Consider the following 25,879-nt stretch of genomic DNA (forward strand, 5'->3'; position numbering starts at 1 on the left):
CCACTGGATTCAAGCAAGCCTGGCTGAAGACGGCTGAAATGCCAGAAACCGGTCCTAGGAAGCTTGTTTCCGGTCCAGGGAAGGCATGGCTTGGCAGTTCGGGCTGGACTGTTCCCATGAGGCACAGGGTCAGACTGATTTGCATATGGCCATGTCTGAACTGGGGTGGCAGAGTGGGCTAAAGAACGGTGATGGATCAAACCCAGATCTGTTGACTGGCTGTGAGTGTTTGATTGGTTCTGATGCTCCGTCCATCACCACCCTCTTTTGTACCGCTTTGTTCGCCATAAGTTGGCAGGGTATGCTCAGACGTGAGTCCCTTGCTCACTTTGCCACTGGATTCAAGCAAGCCTGGCTGAAGACGGCTGAAATGCCAGAAACCGGTCCTAGGAAGCTTGTTTCCGGTCCAGGGAAGGAATGGCTTGGCAATTCGGGCTGGACTGTTCCTAGGAGGCACAGGGTCAGACTGATTTGCATATGGCCATGTCTGAATTGGGGTGGCAGAGTGGGCTAAAGAACGGTGATGGATCAAACCCAGATCTGTTGACTGGCTGTGAGTGTTTGATTGGTTCTGATGCTCCGTCCATCACCACCCTCTTTTGTACCGCTTTGTTCGCCATAAGTTGGCAGGGTATGCTCAGACGTGAGTCCCTTGCTCACTTTGCCACTGGATTCAAGCAAGCCTGGCTGAAGACGGCTGAAATGCCAGAAACCGGTCCTAGGAAGCTTGTTTCCGGTCCAGGGAAGGAATGGCTTGGCAATTCGGGCTGGACTGTTCCCAGGAGGCACAGGGTCAGACTGATTTGCATATGGCCATGTCTGAACTGGGGTGGCAGAGTGGGCTAAAGAACGGTGATGGATCAAACTCAGATCTGTTGACTGGCTGTGAGTGTTTGATTGGTTCTGATGCTCCGTCCATCATCACCCTCTTTTGTACTGTGAAACAAACGTAGTCAAACAAAAACAGATGAAATATGTCTTTTGAGTGGCTCTAAACATCCTTAACATGCCACTGGACAAAGAGAGGGAAGGTCAGAGATATCGAGGGGTGAAATAGAGAGACATTTCACTTTCTAATGGGACCTCTTTAAAGTCAGGGGCCCTGGGCAACTGCCCACTTTGATCATGCCTTAAAGCGCCTCTGCATGTACCTACACGATCTCTGAAAATCCAGCAGTGCTTGTCAGATGCTCCAAGGCAATATTTTGCATCAAACAACTCTTTTCATATGTTTGAAATGTATAGAACATCCATTGTGTCCTAATAGCTCTGCAAGGCAGAGAAGTAGCAAATAGTATTTTACAATCGCTTCACTTTTTACCCACCACTGAAACGGTGCTCTGGCTATTGTGAAACACGAGGGGTTGCTGACCAGCAACAAGGATCACTTACACGCAAGTACAACCAGTATTTTGGAAGTGGCAACACCGGCCTAAAAAGGGAAAGTTAAATTGAAGCATTCCTACACCGCATGTGACCCGAAGTAATCCATTCAAACTGTGTTCAAAGTGTGTCTGTAACCAAATTGGTGCTGACAACATAAGAAATTAAGCTCCTAAAACTAAAACGTATGAAAGTAGGGCAAAGCGCGACTCTTTCAAAACATTTCTTCGGGTTTTGGCGCAGGCAGGCAACACTTGGCAGAAGATTGTGTGCATGTTTAGCTTGTGGTTTTCCTGCATCGGTCCTCTCGAGCTTGTGAAAAGCTTGGAGGACAATGCGGCCTTGTTTCAGCCCGTGGTGCACATGACATACAGTAGCTCGGCAGGACCGGGCCGAGATGCTGGCCAGCCCCAGTGAAAGGACGGCCTTGTGCCCCGCCGCGGATCTCCACGCGGAAGTGCTCAGACTCAATGCGGAAGAATCTGGAACACGACGAAGGAGTTCATGGCGGCTGGCGCAAATCCGAAATACTCGAAGATGTGCCTGGCCGATCTGGAAAACAAGCTAACAAAATGCCAGTAGCTATGTTATTAAAATAAAACTTCAATTGGTGTAAGAATGAGAAGTCACGTTCTGTGAGGTGTTTCCCGCCAATTCAAAAGGCGTGCAGTGTGGGGGAATTCTCCGGCTTCCAGTTACAATGACTTTATCGGGTGGTTTCCATGGAGGGCTGCATTCCTCACCGCAGAGCAGTCCTGGGCGAAATGTGACGGAAACAGCCCCCTCTGGAGCTTGATTAGGCCATGTTCAATGCTCCCCCTCTGCACCCCATGCTTAGCATCTAAGAACTCATTTCTGCGCGGAAGACAACAAGAGCATGGGGAAAGAGGACCTGATGGGGATGAAACCCGTAAGGACAGTAGCCCAACTAAAATGTGCAATAGCCACGTGCTCTGTTGCATTGCTTTTTTGACACAAGTGTGCATTTCAGCATGTGCATCCCTGGGTAAGAGTCTTCAATGCCTTTATGTGGGGTGAATACAGGGCACAAGTCCTACAAAAGGAAGTGGGGGGACTGGCCAAGTAAGACCATATGCAAATGACGTCACGTGCTGAACGTGTCTCAGTGTCTGAAAATTACACCGGGACACGGTCAGCATATTTCTGTGGGGCCCAACTTCTTGTCCGGGGGGACGGCGTCCATCCTGTGAAAAGAGTGGGGGGACGCCGTGTACCTGAGTGTACCCCCAATTTGAGCCCTGGGTGAATATCTTATTAGCCTGTTACTACTTCTCAAAAAGTAGACTTCGAATTCACTCATTCAATCCCAGTTTTGCAGAAATTATGCTCAGTCCTGGGCGGTTTGCACTCACAACTTCCTCCAGACTCCAGTATAATTAAGTACTATACGGTGCAATGTCACAGAATGCCATGGATCAAAAATGGTCACATAGACCCTTTTGCACGTTATTACCAATTTCGCAACATAAATGTTAGAATTGGATGCACAATCCTAAGCGGTGCAGTGGAAATAGCTTTCCTTGTGCACCCGGTTCTAGCACCCCATTTGAAATGAGCCTGTAAGTCTTTTCTCACCTCAAGTGACTATGTTCCCAGACAACAAAGGTTAAATCGAGTGATGTCATGGTTGGCGAAACCTAAGATGAGTCTCTCCCAGCCAAGCATGGTACAAAAATCCACGCCAAACCCACTTGTCGAACAAAGAGTAAATCAAGAAAACAGGAATCCTATTCCAGATTACATAGTCTTCGTCAGCCCAAATCGAAGGCTAAATCTGTGAAGAAAAACACATTTGCCTGACTATGTCCACCAAGAAAAGGAAAGACTGCTGAAATGGCCTCCATCCAGTGTTAATCATCTTGCTCACTCACACCTTCAATCAATGCCATCCCAACTCTATTCGGTTTGCCACTTGTTCCCAAGTACTTCTTGCTAATGGGACAACATGGAAACTGATGCACGTCCAGGTCACCCATGCAGCCATCGGATTAGCTCAGGATGGGGTGGCGACTTGTTTCCCTACTACACCAGAGGCTTCCATGGCATGCTGTGAGGGATACATAGCTGGTGGCAAGTTACAATAGGTACAGTAGTAGTAGCTAGAGTAAAACGTCCACTCCAGCAGCTTCATGGTGTTGCGTTATGAAGTGCCTGCCAATTGTCCACTATACTAGAGGAAGTGTCTGCAGGTGGAGGAGAGCGACTGTCATGGCCACCAGGCGTATCGACACTCCACAACAGAGGCACTCATATTGATCAGACTTAACATCACAATGTGTGCAAAGAACAGGTATGAACACTGGAAAGAGCCCTGTGTGAGCTACAATTGAAAACTGCTGTGTTACGCAGATTGGGCAGGGCTTGTGAATCAGAGACAATGTAATACGTAAGCACAGTTTAGTGTTAGGGTTGGGCTCAGAGACAGCTGGTCAACAAGCTTTCACCGTAACTGTGTGAAATCTTCCAATACTCTTGATATTCCCATGAAAGCAGAAATTTTTGTGGATATTTTAGGGCAGACGCTATTAAAGGCATGCCAGAATGCCGAAGACCTGCTTATACCTGCTATACAGGCTGATCCATCAGCGTTGAAAAACAGCAGTTTAAAACCGGAGGAAAACCTTAATTTTCACCCCAGAAATCAACAGAGCCCTGATGTACAAAGTGCCACTCCTGAAGAGTGGGTAGTGTCTCATGTACAGGGATGGAGACATCCAGTGCTTGGATGTTGTCACCTTGCTGCTTGTAGATGCTGCCTTCCCTAGTCGCAGCACTTCATCTCAGCGATGGTGCCGGGGCCTGCATTGTTAAACACGTACAGTGAGAGACTTTATCTAAGGCACCCCTTTCCATGCCAAGTAAGCGCAGTGACAGACCACAAAACGTTCTCCCCAACTAACCTGTATACTGAACCACCAGAGACACAGCCGGCATGGTGGGGAAATCAGTGGAACTTCCCCGAAAATCAGCGTACTGAACAGTGCAACACAGGGCAAAATATAGGAAGTAGTATATAAAATCTTAACCCACCCGTGTCCTGCCTTCCGATTCCGTGTGAATCCTTCCTTTAGCCTGGAGGCGGGCTCTTGAAATATTGGTCATCTTCCTCTGTGCAGTCTGACTCCACCAAGTAGTCAATGGTAAGTGGCGCTGGTTCCAGAATCGGTGGCAAGCCAGAGACGCATACTGGCTACTCATGCCAGGAAAGAAGCCAGACTCCACTGACCCAAGGCCAATATTGGTCTCAAGCGCTGCTGCTTTGATGTATGAATGAGCCCTGGAGCGGCTCACTATATCACTGCTCCAGTCAATCTGTAGTGCTTTACGCCATTCAACAGGCCCAACCGTGCTTCAGGTCAGGTGGTGACAGGCGGCGCAGACAGTAGTCCAAAGAACCTGGCAGGAATTGTAACACACCTGCAGGGTGACGGCGCCTGAAAATGAAGCAGTCAGTAGTGTCTTGGGTCAGGCCAGACTGCATTGACTCTCTGCTTCTCTGGGGTCTTCTTCCTTTGGACTAGGTTGTTCTGCTGTATGATGATGAAAGCAAACATCGCATCTTGGAGAGACTGACCAATCTTATCTGCTTGGCATTATGGCTGTTCATGTTTGACACAGTGTCGTGTATCGCCTCCTTGAGGTCCCATTAAGTAAGATAAGGAAACTAAGGTGCAACGAGTCAGTGATTTTGTCCTGGACTGCACAAAGTAATTCAGTGGGGAAGCTGGGATTCAAAGCAGGTCTCCTCAAGGTGAGTCTGTGACGTGGTCTCCAGGATGCATTACATTCTCCTTCCCAACATCACTATGGGCATGATCACGATCTTGGCGGACAGGGTTACTCATCACAAACATATAGTGTATCCCACTCGCCCGTATTACAATTCCATTATATCCTATGTAACTTGAAAAACGGCGTACAGGATATCTGTCATGTTTGTGACGGAGTATCCCAAATGCCAAGATTGTAATTGGGTCCTATGTTTCAGCGCGCAAAGTCATTTCTAATGCACGCAAATGGGGATATTTTGTTTGTTGTTAGATATTTTTAAAGGCAGTATCTGCTGCGCCTCCAGAACTCTATAATATGTATAATTTAATCACCAATATAGTTCACAAATGTGCCTTTAAACTCAAATGATTTTGTAATCCAGCTCTTGACTCTATTGCTGGATCCTGATTTTGGAATCCAGTTTATAGTTACCAAACATTTTGGCGTTTAAGGAATGGTCACGGCTACAGGTTTTTTTTACTTGCTTACTTCGGTGCCAGATATAGTATTACATTTAGGGGCATATTACCAACGGAATGCGATAACTATCGCAAAGCGTGCTTAACGCGTCTTTTACTATTGCCGGCTATCGCTGGATTACATCGCCTTGTCAGCGGCGTATTAGCAACGCTTTGCTCAGAGGCGATGTAAAATCCAGCGATAGCGGTGAAATCCAGCAATAATATTTTGACTGCGCTAATGTAAAGCTTGCTAATAGGCAGGTGTGGACTCAGCCTAACAAACCACCTCCCATTGACAAGATGGCTAAGTCAGGTTTTAATCAGGTGATCAATACCAGCAATAATCGCGGTTAGCGCGACTTTTATTATGGCTTCGCGGGTCCGGGGCCGCATTGGTAATAGAGGGAAGTTGTGTTTGCGACTGTTTCCATGTTGTTTTAGTGAGGAACACCTACTTTGCATATCATTAGCGATAAATATCGCTGAGATGCAAAGCGACAAAAAAAACGGCTGCTATCGCACGGAAACAAGTGCTAACGCATGTTAGCGAGTCCTTGTTGATAGTGCAATAGGAAAATCGCCGCTTTTCCGGCGATATGTGACAGAAAAGCGGCAAACTTTCTCTGATAATATGCCCCTAGGTCTTTACTTTTGTAGCAAAATGTAATTAATATGTTATTTGGTAATTACTAACTGCAGCAGAAATTTACAGTGGCATGCAATGGCAATTGTTTCGTGTGCAAAAGTGGGTCAACAGCCAAGAGTTGATGCAAACGTGCCACCGGCTTTCGCATTATACAATATAGGTTCCACCTAAAAACCTCCCAACGAAAATATAATGAACAGTGTAAAAACAAAGGCGAGGTGCCAACACCCAGTATTCACCATAACGCACCAAACACACCTAGCTCATGAGGTGATATCTCTGAACATTAACCGAAGCACAAAAAGCCACAATTGGGTAGATTCAAGAGGTCCTGCAGCAGAGGGGGTTCTTTCAGAGGTACCACCCCTCTTCTGTCAAATTCATTCCCACCATTCACCCGTACGAAACCTACTAGGATTCCAAAAAATTATACGCAAATGCAAACTGTGTCTGCCAGTCTTCCAGGCCTTCATACACCCTCCTGCCACCTCCACTCCATAAAGATTGGGACATGCTTACCTAGGCCAAATAAAGAGCTTGACGACAATTTCTTTACATTTTCTGTACACATTCTTTACAGGTGTGTGAAGGACTTCTAAAGCACTTGTAAAGTTAATTTGCTGCCTCAGGGAACTGTTGCAAATTAAACGGTGGTGAACTAACCAAGCAAAGACTTGGGAGGAGTCCAGTTGGCAGCGCTGCAACAGCCTCCTACGCAGGCTGGTTATTTTCGCAAGGAGGCAGCTTTTCAAACTGTGTTTACATTTTAGGTTGCAGGTTGAGGCAGAGTTTCTCCACTTAATGCTGAAATTCAACCTTGCCAACCCTCTAGCTTGGGTGGGTCTGTTCTTTCACCAGTGTAGCTCTTAATTTGTGTTTTTAATGTATTTGTTATTTCTTTATTTTGAGTATTTTTGAGCTGCAAAACATCGCTGGAGCCTTGGAAAAGGTGCTATAGAGCTCCATTTGCTTCTCATTTGCCCTGCTTTCTTTAACCTCCACCAGTTCCCAATGGGGTACATTATTTAATGTATTTAAGATCATTTGAGTACAGCTGAAAAGTATAAATGTCCTGGCTGGCAAAGGTTCCTCTTCCCCATCCCACCCTTATGAACAGTGTGCAGGTTCCTGTGGCTCTGTATTGGCCCTGCTCCTGAGCAGGGGGTGTGTGCTTACAGCCATGAAGCCTGCTTGTGTGAATCTCTACCACCCTGTTGCAGTTGTGTTTAATCCTGCTTTCTGGTGAGGCGCTCCATGCAGAGGACCCCTTGAGGGCTGTGCCAAGAGGCCAAAGAAAAGAGATCACCGATGGAGTGCAAAAAAACAGACACTGGTTTGGGGTTGCTTGCTGCAGAGTCTCTGTGTTACTATTTTCAGTTGATTTTACACTGTTGCAATCTAATGGAAGTGTTTAAACAGAGCAAGGAGCTCGGTGCCATCAAATTGCAGATCTGTAAGCAAACCTTCCGTGGGTGTGCAATGCTTGGCCAAACACATCTTTCCAATCACTCCAAACATAAAATACAAAGGAATCTATAGCATTTCGTCTGCGATTCTATACTAGAAGTGGTAGGTGATATTTAGGGTTTGGTAACCGAGAGAAACCCAGGAAGAAAAATGATGTTATTGTATGTAACTATCTTTTCTTTCTCTCCTGCTCAATGCCAGATGTACATCAAAGGAAAACTCATGTTTGCCAACTACATTTTCAACGGCTACAGCAAGTCAATTAAAGACCTCCACAAACAAATTGTGAAAACCAGGAACGACTACCACATGGGCTTCTGCTTGCCCAGTGATTTTAAATTCAGGTATTGTTGTTCTGGCGACATTTGCTCCTGCTACGGAGATTAATTTGTTTTTTGTCTGTAAAATGTTTTGAGAATATTTGAAGCTGCCCTCTATCCACTGGATGATTTTATTACATCAAACTGTCCATGGAGATGTTTTTCCTTGTCTGCCAGGCAACACATAATGCCTACAGTACCCTAAATTAAGAAAGTATAAACAAACATTGGCAAAGCCAACAGGTCTTGCCTATGCAAGAGCCATTGGCTTTGCCAATGTCTTTTGGCCATGTTGCACAGCGGTTGGGCTTGCCGTGTAGTTTGTGCTGAGTATGGACCCCACCAAAAAGAGGCTTTATGTCTAAAATGGACATACTAATGGAGGCACATCAGTCAATTGAAAAGACTACATGTTTCATGCTGCTTGATGGACACTGTCAAACAGGTCTCTGAGCACCAAGGCGGCAGGTAACACATCATGAAATCGAACAAGGTGGACAATCAGCTATGCAGTGGTGTGTTCAGTATGATCTAGATGGTACTGGTCATTGGGGCTTGCAACACTGTCCAACAGCGTAACGTTATTAAAAATCTTAGCTGTTGTGCCAGTTTGTGAAGTTATGGCCTGCCCAATCCTCACTCTGTTCTCATTGTGAAGCAACATGCAGGTCAGGCAACTGGGCAGCCCAAAGACTGTGCACGTGCAAGGTCACCCAGAAGTACCGCCATCTTGGGTGACACACCAAGAAATGATAAGTAGCTGCTTCCTCAAAGTAGCAAAGAAAAAAGAATATAATAAAACAAGGACGTAAAAGAAAAATTGTAATCCACAACTAAATATGCATAACCGCTCAAGCTGCAAGTGACAGATGAAGATATGTGGCAAGTGGAACCAGAACTTGTTAAACTGGCTACACTTCTTGGTTGCATCACTCGTCTTATTTAGAGGTCATCACATAGGTACCAGCACCAGTGAAACCATTGAGGTTGTAAGTCATCCACCATTTCTAGCAATGCCCAACAAGCCACCATTGAATTGGATGCAGTGCAAGGAAGGTTATGAGAGTTTTTAGAAGCAATTAATGGTGGTGCGTTTACTGCAGTAAATAAGGTTGTTTTCTCAAACATTATTTAGGTCCTGAAGGATGCAGTATTTTAAAACCACTTGCTAGGGGATCGGGTAGCTTTGGACAAATATGCCACTGAGATAAAACCAGAAGTTAAGAAATGTTGTCTCAAGAAGAACAAAGTACTAGATAAGCACAACTTTTTCAAAGGCATGCAAATGCTAGGTGGACAATTACGTGGCTGCCCTTAGACCCCTAGTAGCTACATGTCGGTATGGATTTCTTACATAAGTGATCATCCGGGACCACTTGGTTGTAAAAACTATCAGTAGGAAAATCCAAGAGGAATTATTGTCCACAGAAGAACAAGTGTTAGAAGAAGCAGTATTTATAGCAAGGATGTTGGAAAATACTGATGACTAAATGAAGGATTTACAGAATCTTAGATCCAAATCATCCTAAATAGGTAATTTGAAAGAGTGAGATTAGGTATATGTTTGCAGAGAAGTGGGAGCATTGTCATACCAAGATGTTTTCTGACAGATAAGGAAAATTGAAGGGCATTATTTATCAAATAAGACTCAAGCATAATGTATCTCCATGTGTGCACAAAGTAAGGAGGAACTCAGTTAGGTTGCAAGAGAGTACTAGGCAGCAGCTGGATCAGTTGATGCAGTTGGATATCACAGAGGAAATTGAAAGCAGTGAGTGGTTAGTCCCTAGTGTCCTGGTGCGCACGTTCAGAGGAGAGTTGATAATGTGTGTGGAGTTCTGCAAGCTCAACAAGAATATTTGGGTAGATTGCAATTCTTTTGCGAATCTAAGTTAAATTATTGAAGAGGGCTACAGTGTTTTCAACATTGGATATGTCATCAACATACCAATAAGTTAAATTATATCAGACTAATGTCCTTCTTGACTCCAGAAGAAGCCTTTCTTTTCAAGAGGATGCCATTCAGTCTTGCATGAGTTACCACTGCATTTTAAGATTGATGGATTTACCATTGAAAGGAATGGTTCGGGGTATCACATATTTTCTGCATGACATATTAGTTTTCGGCAGGAATATGATTAGAAATTGAAAAGGGGGTTTTGAGATGCAAGGAATGACCTGAGGAGAGAAACTATTGAAATTAGAGTGGAGACAGTAGCCTCTTTGAGTCACCAGGTTTCTGGAACTGGGACCGAGGCAAAAGAAGCGGTACGTCGCCCCTCACACGTTATGTTTGATGTGCGCATTGTCCCTTGCTTAACTTTGTTTGTTCGCAATTTATCGCTGTTGTAGTGCGTTACTAAGATGGCGGCGCCCAGCCGAAAGTTTCAGTTTCACTCGGGCAGATTTGGAGCGTTAGGCGCACCTCCGATCTTTAACTAGGCTTCGGTGCACAGTAATGTCACAGTTTATGATATGAGCCCTCTCCTATATGCTAGACTTCTTCCTCTCTCCCCCGCCGTCTGTGCAAGTCTTAGGTTGTTGTTCACCGTGTCTATCTCGTTGTTGTTGATTCCCTAAAATGGCGGCCTCCATCTGCCAGTGTCTGTTTCAGTTTCGGTTTTGCCTGTTATTTTTATCGGACCTCCGTTTGTCCCTAAGTTAGCGCTGTCAATACCGCGATATCGCATGAAGTTCTCAGCAGCACGGACCTTGCGTACGATTAAACGGGTTGGTTGCAGGGAAACACTGTGTGCGTGGCGGAACTCTGGATTCTGCCTCGGGGTAGTTCAGCTTGCGGCCACCATCTTGGATCCTCTTCTCTTCTCCTCTCCGATCTTGTGTTTCTTCCTCCCTCGTGGCTTGCCCGGTTGATTTGCTCAGCCCAGCCGGTTCACTGCTTGTTCCGACATCCTCTGGTGTCACCGCCTTCCTGTTTCTCACAGCCCATATAAGTTCTTTTGTGGTGCTCGCTCCCAGGGTCAACGGAGCTATGGAGTCAGGCGCCTGCACCCATTGCTGTCCAAGCCACGCCCAAAGCCCAGTGTAAGATCGGCAGGGGAACGCAGCCCAAGTGATTCCAGGAGAGACCCATGTCGTAGCCCAGGAGAGCACAGATCAAACCCATAACGAAGGATCAATACACCACAGCACCACAGCACCAAATGGACACTGCAGAACTTATAACTAGCATACAGCCTACATACATAAACCAATTGGTCATAATCGCCATTCAGAGCACAATACCGGTCAGCGAGTCAAAAACAGAGAATCAAACAAGCTAAAGACACTCATAATCAAAGAGGACCTATAAGAGAACCAATCATAGAGTGGAAGGTCAGAGGAAAGCTCACCCTACAACAGGAGAAGAGGGGGACAAGCAGCGATGGCTGGTAACGATGGGAAGCCCATGCAACAAGCAAAAAAAAATAAGAGTGAGAATCTGGATTCCCCGATCAAAAAAAGACCAGACATTAACAGCACGTTAGACATGATCTTAAAAAAATTGGCAGATGTACATGATCTAGCGAAATCGACAAAGCAAACTACAGATGCTATCCAGCTGGATCTGGCTGCAGTTAGAGCAGGCATACACGCAGCAAATAATAGACTAGCGGAAGTAGAGCAGAGGGTAAGCGTTGTGGAAGATAAAGAACTAAAATCCAACAAAGCTCTGCAAGAACTCTCAAAAACAACAGCAATACTACTAAAACAAACAGCTGAGCTGGATGACCGCAACAGAAGGGGGAACATCAGGATTCTAGGCATCGCAGAAGGAGCAGAAGAGAAAAACGGTTCTTGCATGGCCTTCCTACAGGATATAATACCTAAACTCACCAACCTGAAGTTCGATGTGCCTCTGGAGATAGACAAAGCCTACAGAGTTCCGGCCTACAGAGCAACAAATATGATTGCGCCACGGCCCATTATATACAAATCGTTGAGACTCCAGCATACGGAAGCCATATTTGCTTTGGCCAGGAAAAAACAGAACTTGATGTGGAACAGTCAAAAATTAATCCTGACTCAGGACTACTCGAAACACACAGTGGACATAAGAAAACGGTTCCTTGTTCAAAGAGAAAAGCTGAGAAAGGAAAACATCCTCTTCTCTTTCATAGGTCCAACGAAATTCAAAATCACAGACGGGCAAAATGCACATCTTCGAGGACCCCAATGACCTAACCAACTACCTACGAGGGCCGTCTACACAAGAAATGGAGTTATCGCAAACAAACGCGAACAAGAGAAGAGCCTCACCAGAACTGGGAGTGAACGTATGAAACTACTTTCACCTTTATAAACGTGAACACAAATATATTCAACAATCTACCTGTCACAACTCGGACCTTCAGCGCGGCGCGAGTGAAGCAAGCGCGGGGCGAGGGACTACATCTCCCAGCATGCGGAGCGGTAGGCACGCCCACGGGACCTATTTAGGCCCCGCCTTCCTTCGCTCCGGTGCTTGTCAATCAGAACTCGAATCCCAACGAGCCCAGAACGCTGCTAGCGTTCTTCCTTCGTGCCGAGAACTATTCCAAGCTGCGCGACTACCTTCGGCAGATAACCACCACGGGGGACGAGGAGCCCCGACGCGAAGTACATTCCCAACTCGCCGAAGACACTTATACACCTGCCTGTCAACCAGAGAGTCCTCTACGGAGTTCCCGCGCCCAGCCCACCGGGGCTTCACCTGTGCTGCAACACCGCAAGTCTCCCGACTTCTACCCGACACTTCACGCCCGTTTGACCTAGGAGCTACCACATCCCTATCCTCCCGGGCAAGAACGCAGGGACGCCTTATCCGGACGCCGCGTTCGCCCTCCAAGGGTTGTGGTACCGCTCCCTTTATTCTTTGTTGTTTCCTTCCGGTGTACCTTTCCCGTTTACCGGATTCTGCACGGTGCGTCAGGAACTACCTGCGTCTACTTGCAGAACACTCCCTCCGTCCCGCTTGGAGCCGATTGAAAGGCTCGGAGAGCGACCAAGACTTCTTCTTCCTTATGCGCTTGAAGCCGCTTGAAAGGCTTGGAGAGCGGCATAACCCACAGCATCATTCCGAGGTCATCACGCTGGACTTGTGAGTACGGTTTCGATCTTGGGGCTCTCTGTAATCTCTCCTGTGCTGTGGTCCAGTCCTGATCTCAGTAGCTCACTCTGTTCTTTCTTTCCAGGGTTACCCGGGATCACGGTTCCTTTCGGAAGATCACCTCACCCCCAGGAAGTCTTACCTGTCCCCTTTCCGGGGTTCCCTTCCATTCCTTCTCCCCCTTTAGGTGGTGTGTCACGCTAGACGTATCATTCAGGGTTAGGCGGGCAACACCACATAGGGGGAGGGGAGTATCAGCATCGCTCCCGCTGTATCCGGCGTACAAGGTGAGTGGTTCTCAACCTTGTATCTCAGATCCTGACAGGTTGACAAGCCCACGAATACGTACAGCCTGAGCGATGGATGCGGATACTACCCTGACCGCTATATTGGACACCTTAACTGCCTTGCGAGGAGAGGTGGATGCCTCTCTGCCAGAAACCTCCGCTCTTAAACAAGAGATGGGCACCATGCGAAGAGAAGTGGCAGGCCTCTCCCGCCAAAAGGGTACAGGGGCAGGAGGAAGCTCTTATATCGGAGGCTGGACGCTGCCACCCCCCTTTTCGCAAACGCCCGCTATGGATGGGGGAGCTACCGCGGCAGTGGGGGGACAGGGCACAGGGGTCTTCCCACATACCTCCTTTGCTTCAGTGCCGCAGACGGGTTCCACACCTATACACGTCATACAGCCCATGCATCTGCCCCTCGCCCCTCCTGAAAGGTTCTTTGGGGACCCAAAGAAGTTTGGAGTATTCATGGGGCAGTGTAGACTGCATTTCTTGTGCAAACCTGCTGTCTTTCCAACAGATCAAGCTAAAACTGCCTTTGTGCTGTCTTACCTCGGAGGCAACGCAGCGAATTGGTCTTTTCCCTTGATAGAACGTGACGACCCGGTGTTATACCACTTCCCGAATTTCTGTGTAGAAATGCGACGGCTGTTTGATCGGAAGGGTCATCAACTGTCCCTGGATAAAGAACTCCTCACTCTCAAGCAAGGTACTCAGGACTTGCTTACGTACATTACCACTTTCAATAGGTTGATTGTGGAAACTGAGTGGCCCGAAGAAAAGAGGACGTCGCTATTTTATCAAGGACTAAGAGGGGAGTTGAAGGACGTCCTGGCCCAAGTGGTTCAGCTACCTTCTACGTGTGATGATCTCATTGACCTAACCGTCCAGTTAGACCACCGTCTTCTGGAACGAAAAGGAGATAAGCTACGAGTAGAACCACGATTCATCCCTTCGAGGCCCCGTGTTAGTCCCGAGGACCGAATCTCTCCAAGCGACGGCTCCGAGCCTATGCAGATCGGGGGTATTCGAGGCCCCCTGAGTCCAGCAGAAAGAGAGAAGAGGAGAAGTCAGAAGTTGTGCTTATACTGCGGGAAACCCGGGCATTTCATCAAAGAATGCAAGAGCCGGATGAAAACGGCCAGCCCAGGAGGACCAGTGCACAAAACTCTGTCGGTGGTTAACACAGAGGCAGAATATCCGGAAAACCAACATCCTCAAACAGGTTGGAGACCCCCTGTTTGAGGCCTACGGACACGAAGGTCTCACCCGCAGTCGCTAACACCTTGCAATCATCCGTAGCCCACATGAACATTTGTGCGGTTCTGGACTTACCCTCGGAGATATCAGTGGTTGTCCATGCCTTACTGGACTCGGGGGCAACTGGAAATTTTATAGACCAACAGTACGCCAGAGAGCTGCATCTGCCTTGCGATCAGAAGGAGGCGCCTGAGATGGTGAAGGCGGTGGACGGATCTGCTCTGACGTCGGGTCCTGTGCGGTTTCACACACACCCACTCCGGATGCAGATTGGAGAAAACCATGTAGAACGTATACGTTTTGATCTGATCGATGCTCCCCAGTTTAAACTGATTTTAGGAATGCCGTGGTTGACCTTACACGACCCGCTGGTAAGATGGGCCGCGCGCACCGTGTCGCTGAACTCTCCTTTTTGTCGAGAGCACTGTACCAGGGAAGTAGAGAACAACGCCTTACCTAAGCCGAGTCCAGCAGCGATGCTCGCGAGTGCAGGCGTGGAACAGCAGGTGTGCTGTCTATCGACCCTACCGGCAATATATGATGAGTTCAAGACAGTGTTTGACAAAAAGGAAGCCAGTCAGCTGCCCCCCCACAGGGAGTACGATTGTGTTATCGAATTGGAAGCCGGAGCTAGCATTCCCTGCAGCAGGGTCTATGCCCTCACCGAAGCCGAAACAACTTACCTGCAGCAATATCTAGCAGACATGCTGGCATCGGGATTCATACGCGCATCTTCCTCTCCCGCGTCCTCGCCGATCTTCTTTATACCGAAGAAGGAAGGGGGATTGAGAGCCTGTATTGACTTTCGTGCCATTAACAAGGTGACCATAAAGAATCGGTACCCGCTCCCCTTGATTCCCGTGCTGCTGGACCAGTTAAAAACGGCCAAGGTCTTTACTAAGCTCGATCTTAGGGGGGCTTATCATCTGGTCAGGGTAAGGCGGGGGGATGAGTGGAAGACGGCGTTCCGAACGAAGTTCGGGCTCTACGAGTACCGAGTAATGCCCTTCGGTCTCTGCAACGCCCCCGCCGCCTTCCAATTCTTTATGGACGAAGTGCTGAGAGGACTCTTGGATGTCTCCTGCATCGTCTATATAGACAACATCCTTGTCTATTCTGCCACCATGGAAGAGCACGTGCATCATGTCTCAGCGGTACTAGAGCGACTAAAACAATACTCTCTTTACGCAAAACTGGAAAAGTGCCTATTCCACGTCCCTGAGGTAGACTTCCTGGGCTATGTCATCGGTCCGGGTGGAGTGTGCATGGATGACAAGAAGACAAGCCATTATCCAATGGAAAACTCCCGCCTCGGTGAAATCCTTGCAAAGTTTCATAGGCTTCGCAAATTTTTATCGAAGATTTATACAGGGCTTCTCTCATATCATCCAGCCACTTACCAAATTGCTGCGAAAGGGAGCTACTTTCGAGTGGTCGGAAGAAGCGGAACAAGCGTTTCAGGCCCTGAAACAATGCTTCACTACCGCACCGGTGTTGCGGCATCCAGATGCGGCGCAGCCCTTCGTATTGAAAACTGATGCATCGCATTTTGCAGTTGGAGGCATACTGTCGCAACGCCATCCAGATACGGGCCAACTCCATCCCATCGCCTTCTTTTCCAGGAAACTGTCAGCGTGTGAAATCAACTATAGTACCACGGACAAGGAGCTGCTGGCGATTAAGAAAGGATGTGAAGAGTGGAGACACTATCTACTGGGAGCTCGACACACGGTGGAGATATTCACGGACCACCGGAATCTCCTGTTTCTGAAGACAGCCAGGGCTCTCACTCCCAGACAACTCCGCTGGTCATTATTTTTTTCCGACTATGATTTTGTGATTCGGTATCGCCCAGGACCACAAAACGGCAAAGCAGATGCCTTATCCCGAATTCAGCACCCTCATGAACCCAGTGACATACCCCTCGAGGAACCCCCCATCATCCTGCAGAAAGCCTCCTTTCCAGAGGATCTCCTTGCCGCAACCAGCATTGACGACTTTCTAGCGGATGTACGAGCTCAGACCGAGAAGATGGACTCGCCTGCCTGGGTAGCAGAAAACCCCTCCCGTCGTTCCGCCTCTCAGAGCCTCTTGTATCATGAGAAAAAACTATTTCTTCCTGCCGAGGAGTTACGGCAGCTGGCTCTGCACTGGGTACATGATACTCCGTTAGGGGGGCATTTGGGAGCCCGCAAAACTACGCAAGCCCTGCAAAGATACTTCTGGTGGAATACCTTGGGACCAGATACCATAAACTACGTCTCGGGGTGTGCTGTGTGCGCTCAAGGTAAAGCGCAGCATAGGAAGCCCTGTGGAATGCTGCGTTCGATCCCGATTCCTCCGTATCCCTGGCACACGGTGTCCATGGACTTCATCGTGGACATGCCCCCTAGTCTGGGCCTAACTACCATCTTGGTAGTAGTTGACCACCTTACTAAAATGGGTCACTTTCTAGCCCTCGACAAACTGCCTTCGTCCTCCGAGCTGGCCCTCATTTTTCTGCAACAGATTGTGCGGTTACATGGAATACCGGCTGTTCTCATCACGGACCGAGGGACGCAATTCACCTCTCGCTTCTGGAAGGCCTTGTGCGTGGCGATGAGCATTGACGCACGCCTGTCCACAAGCTATCACCCACAGACAGACGGAAAAACGGAGAGGTTAAATCAAACCTTAGAACAATACCTCCGGTGCTTCACGATCTCGCATGAGGGGGAGTGGGGCAGACTGCTGTGGCTAGCGGAGTTCGCATATAACAACGCCGAGCATTCCTCGTTGGGGTGCTCGCCTTTCTATTGTCTATCAGGTCACCACCCTAACATGCTACCCTTCGAATGGCCAGTGCAAACACTACATCCCACCATACAAGAACATCACTCACACCTTCGCTCCGTTCTCCAGGCAGCCAAGGCAAGATTAGCAGCAGCCCAGAAGCACGACAAACAGTACGCGGACAAACGAAGATCTCCTGAGCCAGCGTATGGGGTGGGGGACAGGGTATGGCTTAACACTAAGTACCTAAGATTCAAGGGCAACACCCGTCTGCAGCCACGATACGTAGGGCCGTATGCCATAGAGAGAGTGATAAATCCGGTAGCCATGAAGCTAGGCCTCCCCGCGTCGTGGAGTATCCACCCTGTATTCCACGTATCGCTGTTAAAACCTTGCCTCCCTCATACCAGGCTCCATCAAAAACCCCTGCCTCTATTGGTAGATGAGGGAGAGGAATATGAGGTCAAGAGGATTCTAGACGTGAAACGGGTGAGGGGGAGACTCCTCTACCTTATTGACTGGAAAGGATACGGACCAGAGGAGAGATCGTGGGAACCCATAGCTAATTTACACTGCCCTGCTCTACTGAAGAGATTTCACGCAACCCATCCTTCCAAACCTGGAGGCCCGTCGAGACGCCGGGCGCGAAAGGGGGGTTCTGTCACAACTCGGACCTTCAGCGCGGCGCGAGTGAAGCAAGCGCGGGGCGAGGGACTACATCTCCCAGCATGCGGAGCGGTAGGCACGCCCACGGGACCTATATAGGCCCCGCCTTCCTTCGCTCCGGTGCTTGTCAATCAGAACTCGAATCCCAACGAGCCCAGAACGCTGCTAGCGTTCTTCCTTCGTGCCGAGAACTATTCCAAGCTGCGCGACTACCTTCGGCAGATAACCACCACGGGGGACGAGGAGCCCCGACGCGAAGTACATTCCCAACTCGCCGAAGACACTTATACACCTGCCTGTCAACCAGAGAGTCCTCTACGGAGTTCCCGCGCCCAGCCCACCGGGGCTTCACCTGTGCTGCAACACCGCAAGTCTCCCGACTTCTACCCGACACTTCACGCCCGTTTGACCTAGGAGCTACCACATCCCTATCCTCCCGGGCAAGAACGCAGGGACGCCTTATCCGGACGCCGCGTTCGCCCTCCAAGGGTTGTGGTACCGCTCCCTTTATTCTTTGTTGTTTCCTTCCGGTGTACCTTTCCCGTTTACCGGATTCTGCATGGTGCGTCAGGAACTACCTGCGTCTACTTGCAGAACACTCCCTCCGTCCCGCTTGGAGCCGATTGAAAGGCTCGGAGAGCGACCAAGACTTCTTCTTCCTTATGCGCTTGAAGCCGCTTGAAAGGCTTGGAGAGCGGCATAACCCACAGCATCATTCCGAGGTCATCACGCTGGACTTGTGAGTACGGTCTCGATCTTGGGGCTCTCTGTAATCTCTCCTGTGCTGTGGTCCAGTCCTGATCTCAGTAGCTCACTCTGTTCTTTCTTTCCAGGGTTACCCGGGATCACGGTTCCTTTCGGAAGATCACCTCACCCCCAGGAAGTCTTACCTGTCCCCTTTCCGGGGTTCCCTTCCATTCCTTCTCCCCCTTTAGGTGGTGTGTCACGCTAGACGTATCATTCAGGGTTAGGCGGGCAACACCACATAGGGGGAGGGGAGTATCAGCATCGCTCCCGCTGTATCCGGCGTACAAGGTGAGTGGTTCTCAACCTTGTATCTCAGATCCTGACACTACCTCATCCTTAACATCTACCTCAATCAGAGTATTATTTCTAATCAATCTTCTACCTCAATAACCATAGTCCGGGACCGACCTTCAAGAAAGACTGTGAACTGGGAGCTGGTATGCACTTTGAAGGTACAACCTCTCGAACTCACCGACGCAGTCACACGCTTTTTCTTTTTTAAAGATTTGAAGCGAGAAGAAAGATCAACAATATCCTTCTATTTTTTTAAGACAATGTTATAGCACAGACCTGCAGCCAATTATGTTGCTAATAGAGTAAATAAGATGCAAGTAACTTGTGGCGCGAAGGTGATAAGCATTATACTAATAACACCCCAGGGGAAATGGAGCGGGAGCTTTGCTGTAACACGTCCAAAATTCAAGATGTAGGACGCGGGGAGTGGGAGGAGGGTATCGGTTTTGTATGTCAGTCTAGTACTAGCACTGTTTTGTCAAGCACTCGTATGTAGCATCTACACCATGTGCCCTCTTGTTTCCCATTTTTTCCACTGACGCAATCACTCACAGGGTGAGAGCGATCAGAGCACGGGTAAAGGCGGATATAAGCACAGAGAGAGATCTGAAATAAGGACAACACTCAAGAAACACCAGGAGCCAACGTGAATACTAACACAAGAAAAGGGATCAGGGCCCGATCTTTACAACCTCAACTTAACCTCACATAATGACCCCCAAACAAGGTAATGCATTATCACTCTCATCCAACCTGAAGATAGTATCCCTAAATGTTAAAGGCCTTAACCACCCAGTCAAAAGGAAAAAAGTACTAGACTACTTAGCTAAAACTAAAGCAGACGTATTTCTCCTCCAGGAAACTAGGCTATCACAAGATGATGCAGGAAGGATTAGGGCTAGATGGGTAGGGCAAATGGTGTGCTCACAGGCTATAGGGAAAAAGCGGGGAGTGATCACCTTGATAAATAAGAACTCCAAGATAAACATAGAAGACCACAAATGCGACCTAGAAGGAAGAATCCTATTGACACACCTGAAAAGGGGGGACGAAAAATTTCATATACTCAATATATATGGTCCTAACACGGACAATACCACCTTCCGGGAGAACGTACCAGAGAGAATGGATGCACTCCCACAAAATGAGCTAATAGTGCTGGCAGGCGACTTTAATATGGCACTAGACTACACCTTAGATAGACAATCACAATGCCACACACTACCTCCGGGGGGACAACAATTACTTAAAAATGTATGTATCAAGTACAACTTGAAAGACACCTGGAGACTTCAACACCCAGACACGAGAGATTAAACCTTCTACTCAAACCCACACAACTCATATAGCAGAATTGACTATATACTGATCTCGAGCTCTCACACCCATCTAATAGAGAACACAGATATAGCCACGAGAACACTCTCAGATCATTCCTGTATCAGCCTACTACTAAATGGCCGCTATAATGAAGACCATCCCCGTAGATGGAGATTCAACAGTGATGTTTTAAAAGATCAAAGTAATAGAACCAGAATAGAACAGGCCATAAATGAATACATCAACTTTAACGAAACACCAGATTCGGACCCCAAAATCGTTTGGGACACCCTGAAAACCACAATTAGGGGAACGATCATGGACATCAAAGGCAGGATGAACAAGAATGCCAAGGCCCAATTATACAAACTAGAGCAAGATATTAAAAAACTAGAGTCATCGCACATCTCAGACACAAAGAACGTAGGGGTACTCACAGAACTCGCAAGGAAGAAATACGAATTCAACAGAATTCTAAGCGAGAGAGCAGGTCTGTGGGTAAACAAATACAAGGCAATTAACCTGTGCGAAGCCAACAAATGGGGGAAAATCCTGTCTTCCTACCTAAAACACAAACCAAGATAACACACCATCTCCGCGATCACAGATTCCCATAACATCACACACACACAACATAAAGAAATCCTACGCACATTTAGTGGTTTTTACCAGGAGCTCTATAACAAGGACCAACCACTAGATGAAAATGGCAGGTTCAAATACCTTAACAACCTGAACCTCCCAAAAATAACACCAGAAGACGCACTTAGTTTGGAGAAAGAGATTAGCACAGCGGAGATAGAAATGGCAGTTAAGTCTCTTAAAACTAATAAGGCTCCCGGACCAGATGGGTATACAGCCACCTTCTATAAAACATTTATCACGCTACTACAGCCAATGTTGAAAAAAGCTTTCAACCATTGCGAAGGGACAGGGACCATCTCGCAAACAATGTCCGAAGCGAATATTATAGTCATACCCAAAGAGGGCAAAAACACCCAACTCCCACAAAATTGTAGGCCTATATCCCTGATTAACGTGGATTGCAAGATATATGCAAAAGTTCTGGCAGTGAGGCTGAATGAGGTACTCCCAAAACTGATAAGGAACACACAAGTGGCCTTCCTCAAATCACGCATGTCACACGACAACACCAGACTCTTATGCCATATTATCGACAGGGCAGCCAGGCACACCAATCCAGCAGTGGCTATCGCACTAGACGCAGAGAAGGCTTTCAACAGGGTTTCATGGCATTTTCTAGAACACTGCATGTGAAGTTTCAATCTAGGCAATGCTTTCATAAAGAAAGTTATGGCACTATATGACAAACCCACGGCCCACATAGTGATCAACGGGGCCATCTCCGAACCTTTTAGACTCCACAGAGGTACAAGACAAGGATGCCCATTGTCCCCCTCACTATTCTTACTCGCACTAGAACCACTAACCAGGGATATTGAGTCAAACAACGGTTTTGCCATTAAAGACACTTCAACGAAACTAGCTGCATATGCGGACGACATTCTTGTCGTCACTGAAAGCCCTGAAACCTCCATCTTGGCCCTCATGGACTCCATAAACAGATACTCGGTGTACTCCGGCTATAAACTCAACAGAGATAAGTCGGAATGTAATCCTCTCAACATACACACCACCAGAGACATATTGGGAGACTCTGGCCTCACTTGGCAAACCGGGTTCAGCAAATATCTCGGCGTCTATTTCGACAAAGATCTTAAAAACACGCTAGAATACAATGAGAAAGTGCTTTTGATCAAGATTAAGAAACTGCTTGAGGGGTGGTCACCGAAATTTATCACATGGTGGGGGAGGATTGAAACAATTAAAATGATGGTCACACCTATGATCAACTACATTACTAACATGCTCCCTCTAACCCTCAGTGTTGACTTCCACCGCAAAATAGACAAGATGCTAAATAACTTTATCTGGCGAGACAAAAAACCAAGGATGAACCTTAAAAAATTAAGATTGACGAAAACTCTAGGGGGGTTAAACCTGGCAGATTAAGACTTTTCAAACAGCCTTCCTAGCAAAACAGGGTAGCTACTGGATTCTACCAGACCAGGAGTACACACCGGCGTGGCTGAAAGTAGAACGAGCCATGATAAACAACCTAGAGCCAGTAGCACTTCTAACAACCAACAGACACAACACTCTAATGAACACCATACTTACAAACATCAGAAACGCCCTACTGAAAGTTGATCAAAAGTTAGAAAATAGAATAACAAACTCGAGATGGGAGTCATTATGGTCAAATAACAAAATAAAGTACAAAGGCAAAACACTATATATGAAGACATGGGTGGAAGCAGGAATATCCCTTCCCATCCAACTCGAGGATGAAGGGAGACCCTTCACTTTCAGCTCGCTTAAAAACAAACACACCCTACCCGATATTGAACTATATAACTTTCTAAAGATAAAAGCAGCACTGTCTAGAGCGAGACTGTCTAATGCCATGCCCTCAATCTTCCAGTACATGTCTAGCCTCAACAAAACGGGACACCAAGTGTCACACATCTATAGATTACTGCGCCCAAACACTTCAAGACAACACTAAATCACAAACTTACTAGGAGTCACAGCGAGGCAACACTCTAAGCGAAAAGGAAAGCCAAATACTATGGTCCTCCCACACACACAGTAAAGTAACCCCGGTACTAGCTCAGACAAAATTCTGGATCTTACACAAACTACACTGGACTCCCGCTCATCTGGCGAAACTGGGCATACACACAAATGACCTATGCTGGAACTGTAATAGCGAGAAGGGAGATCTGGCACACCTCATCTTTTACTGCCCTAAAGTTAAAACCTACTGGGGAAAATGTTTTACCTTTCTAACAGATATGCTAGGGTGTTCCCTTAATCCAGAGTTCGCAACCCTTGTAACTACACCTATCTCGACAGACCCAATGTCACAAAGAGATAGAGATCTACTTGACCTTTTGCTAACTGCCGGGATTAAATTGATTCTAAACAAGCAGAAGGACACATCCAAGGCATCACTCAAGGGGTGGCTCAACTGGGTAACATACCTTACAGGGCAGACGCAATGTCCCTACGAGACTCACCGTGGAGACAGCCTAACAGAGGGATGTGGACATCTATGGATAAGTACCTAGGCCTATATGAACCCCCATGAAAAAGGCAAGACTGACACCTACCACCTAGCTTTTAGAACAATCCACCAAGCTCCCTCTCGCGCTCTCTGTGCTCCTATACACTTACCGCAAATCAGGCACCTTTCTCCCTCCTACATACCTGAGACCCTTTATTAGAACAGAGGGGAAAGGCAGACTATAAAGAAAACAGAGGGAAGCGAAAGGTACTGTAGATCTTAGAAACCGCAGACTTTGTGCATGTTCTATGTTTTTGTATGACTAAATGTTTAGTTTTGTGTGCTTATGTTTTGTGTTTTTTTTAATGCAAAAATCTCAATAAAAACCTTATTGAAATTAAAAAAGAATGTGTGGGAAAAAGTGTGGGCATCCCTTACAGAAAATAAAAAAGCACATCATATGTGCCAAACCATTAAAGACCTTTGACACGTCATGCAAGAGCATTATTATGATGGATGCTAGTGGATACAATTTGGGTGTGAACAGGTGGTTGGCTTTACCTATAGGGGTTTGAGAGGTGCCAAGAATACCTATACCACCACTGAAAGCTTGGCTTTGGCATGTTGTTGGGGAGTGCACCATTTTAGGATGAAACTCAGGGAACAGAGTTTGTGCTTAGAACAGATCACAAACCACTGGTATTCTTCAGTATGAAAGGTGGTACTCTAACTACTCATGTAGCCAAAAGGAGGTACTATTTCCAGGAGTACATGTTTATGTAAAATATGTTTCTTGATGTAAGAACATGACGGCTGACATTTCTGACCCTTTGTCCCAGTTCCCATTACCAGCGGTGGAAGACAGTGAAGTGAGAAGGGATAGGTGCCCAGCAACGTGACAAGTTTATCATAAGGGTCTTTGACAGAAGAGTGGTTGGAATAAAATGATAATTATTTTGTTTTGTGTATACTAGAAAGGTACATGGCTTACTCATGTGCAGCTTACTATGTAAGTGGGTGCGTACAAGCATGTGGCTGATAAATAGTATTGAGTGGTCTGGGTTTACTGGTTGTACTTTGGGCGTGAGAAAGAAAGTATTGGAACTGGCTTCATGAGTGCCACAGACCATGAAAAGAGTTCGTGAGAATTTTAGGTGGCCATCTTTGGATAAGTCTGTGGAACATCATGTTTGAGATTTTGTTGTGTGCATTGTATTTAAGAAATCTTAACAGTGCCTTTGCTGGTGAAGCCGATTGAGGTGTTGGAGTGCCCATGGCACAAATTACACTTGGATATATCAGCACGTACTAAATATGGTTTGGTAATAGACCATTTTGATACAAAGTGGCCTGAAATAAGGTTTATGAATAATGTAACAGCTGAAGTTGTAATAGATTTCATGTCAGATGATTTTAATAGGAATGGTTACCCAGAAGAGCTAGTTACGGACTATGGGCCTCATTTGGTGATACCCACATTGGGGTAGTAAGTCCTATATAAATACTGCAATACAATACTGCAATGAGATGGCGACGTATTTTTAGTCACGTTGGTCATCACGCATGTTAGGACTTCATTATACCATTCTCAGTCCAAAGTCCAGTGGCTTTGTAGAGTACTTTAAAAAAGTGATATAACAACATTTCCAGTTATCAATTGTGAATAATGTTTGTTAGAAGGAGTGTCTTAGGAAGATGCTGTGGATGATGAGAACCAACCCTCATTGCAGCACAGATGTAAGTCTCTTCATGTAGCTTAGAGGTAAAGTTGCTGGTAGTCTGCCCAACAAGGAGTCTATGAAAAGGAAATAATTGACTGAATAGAAGTTGAAGTAATGAGTGTTATCAGGATGAAAGCACAAGATAAGTAAAGATGAGAAGAGTGTGTGTTGAGTGAAAGTTTGGTGATTATGTGAAAATGAAATGCAGTGTTTGCTGTGGTAAGAAGGCTAGCAAGTTTTCCAAGCTGGTTTGGGTGAAGGACATCTGTGGTTGTGTGGTAGTGTTGGATAATGGTGAAGCGTGGAATAAAGATAAAGTAGCTGTTGCGCCAGAAGGTGTGAGAAGGGAATTATGTGACGTGAGTGAGAAGGAAGTGGTTGATTATATGAGAGCAGAAGGCAGTGAAGGGACCATCTTATTTATCTATGGGTAGTCCCCTTTCCTCATGGTGCATTTTGGTAAGACTACCCGGTTGGCATGTACCTCTTGGCTACAGGTACATGTCACATTTTTGGGGTGTATTTTATGAGAAGTTTATATGGATATTTCTTAGTTGGGTTGG

General features: G+C 46.9%; 1 protein-coding gene across 1 annotated transcript in view; it reads left to right on the top strand.

Annotated features, from left to right (window-relative positions):
- LOC146855554 (uncharacterized) overlaps positions 1 to 25,879 on the top strand; it is a 421,570-nt gene that overhangs the window by 379,876 nt on the left and 15,815 nt on the right. The window contains exon 18 of the mRNA XM_085653381.1: positions 7,951 to 8,093. Coding sequence (XP_085509507.1) covers positions 7,951 to 8,093 — 143 coding nt within the window. The remainder of the gene's footprint in view (positions 1 to 7,950; positions 8,094 to 25,879) is intronic.

Source organism: Triturus cristatus, chromosome 4_1 (genome assembly GCF_964204655.1).
Source record: "Triturus cristatus chromosome 4_1, aTriCri1.1, whole genome shotgun sequence".
Taxonomy (NCBI): domain Eukaryota; kingdom Metazoa; phylum Chordata; class Amphibia; order Caudata; family Salamandridae; genus Triturus; species Triturus cristatus.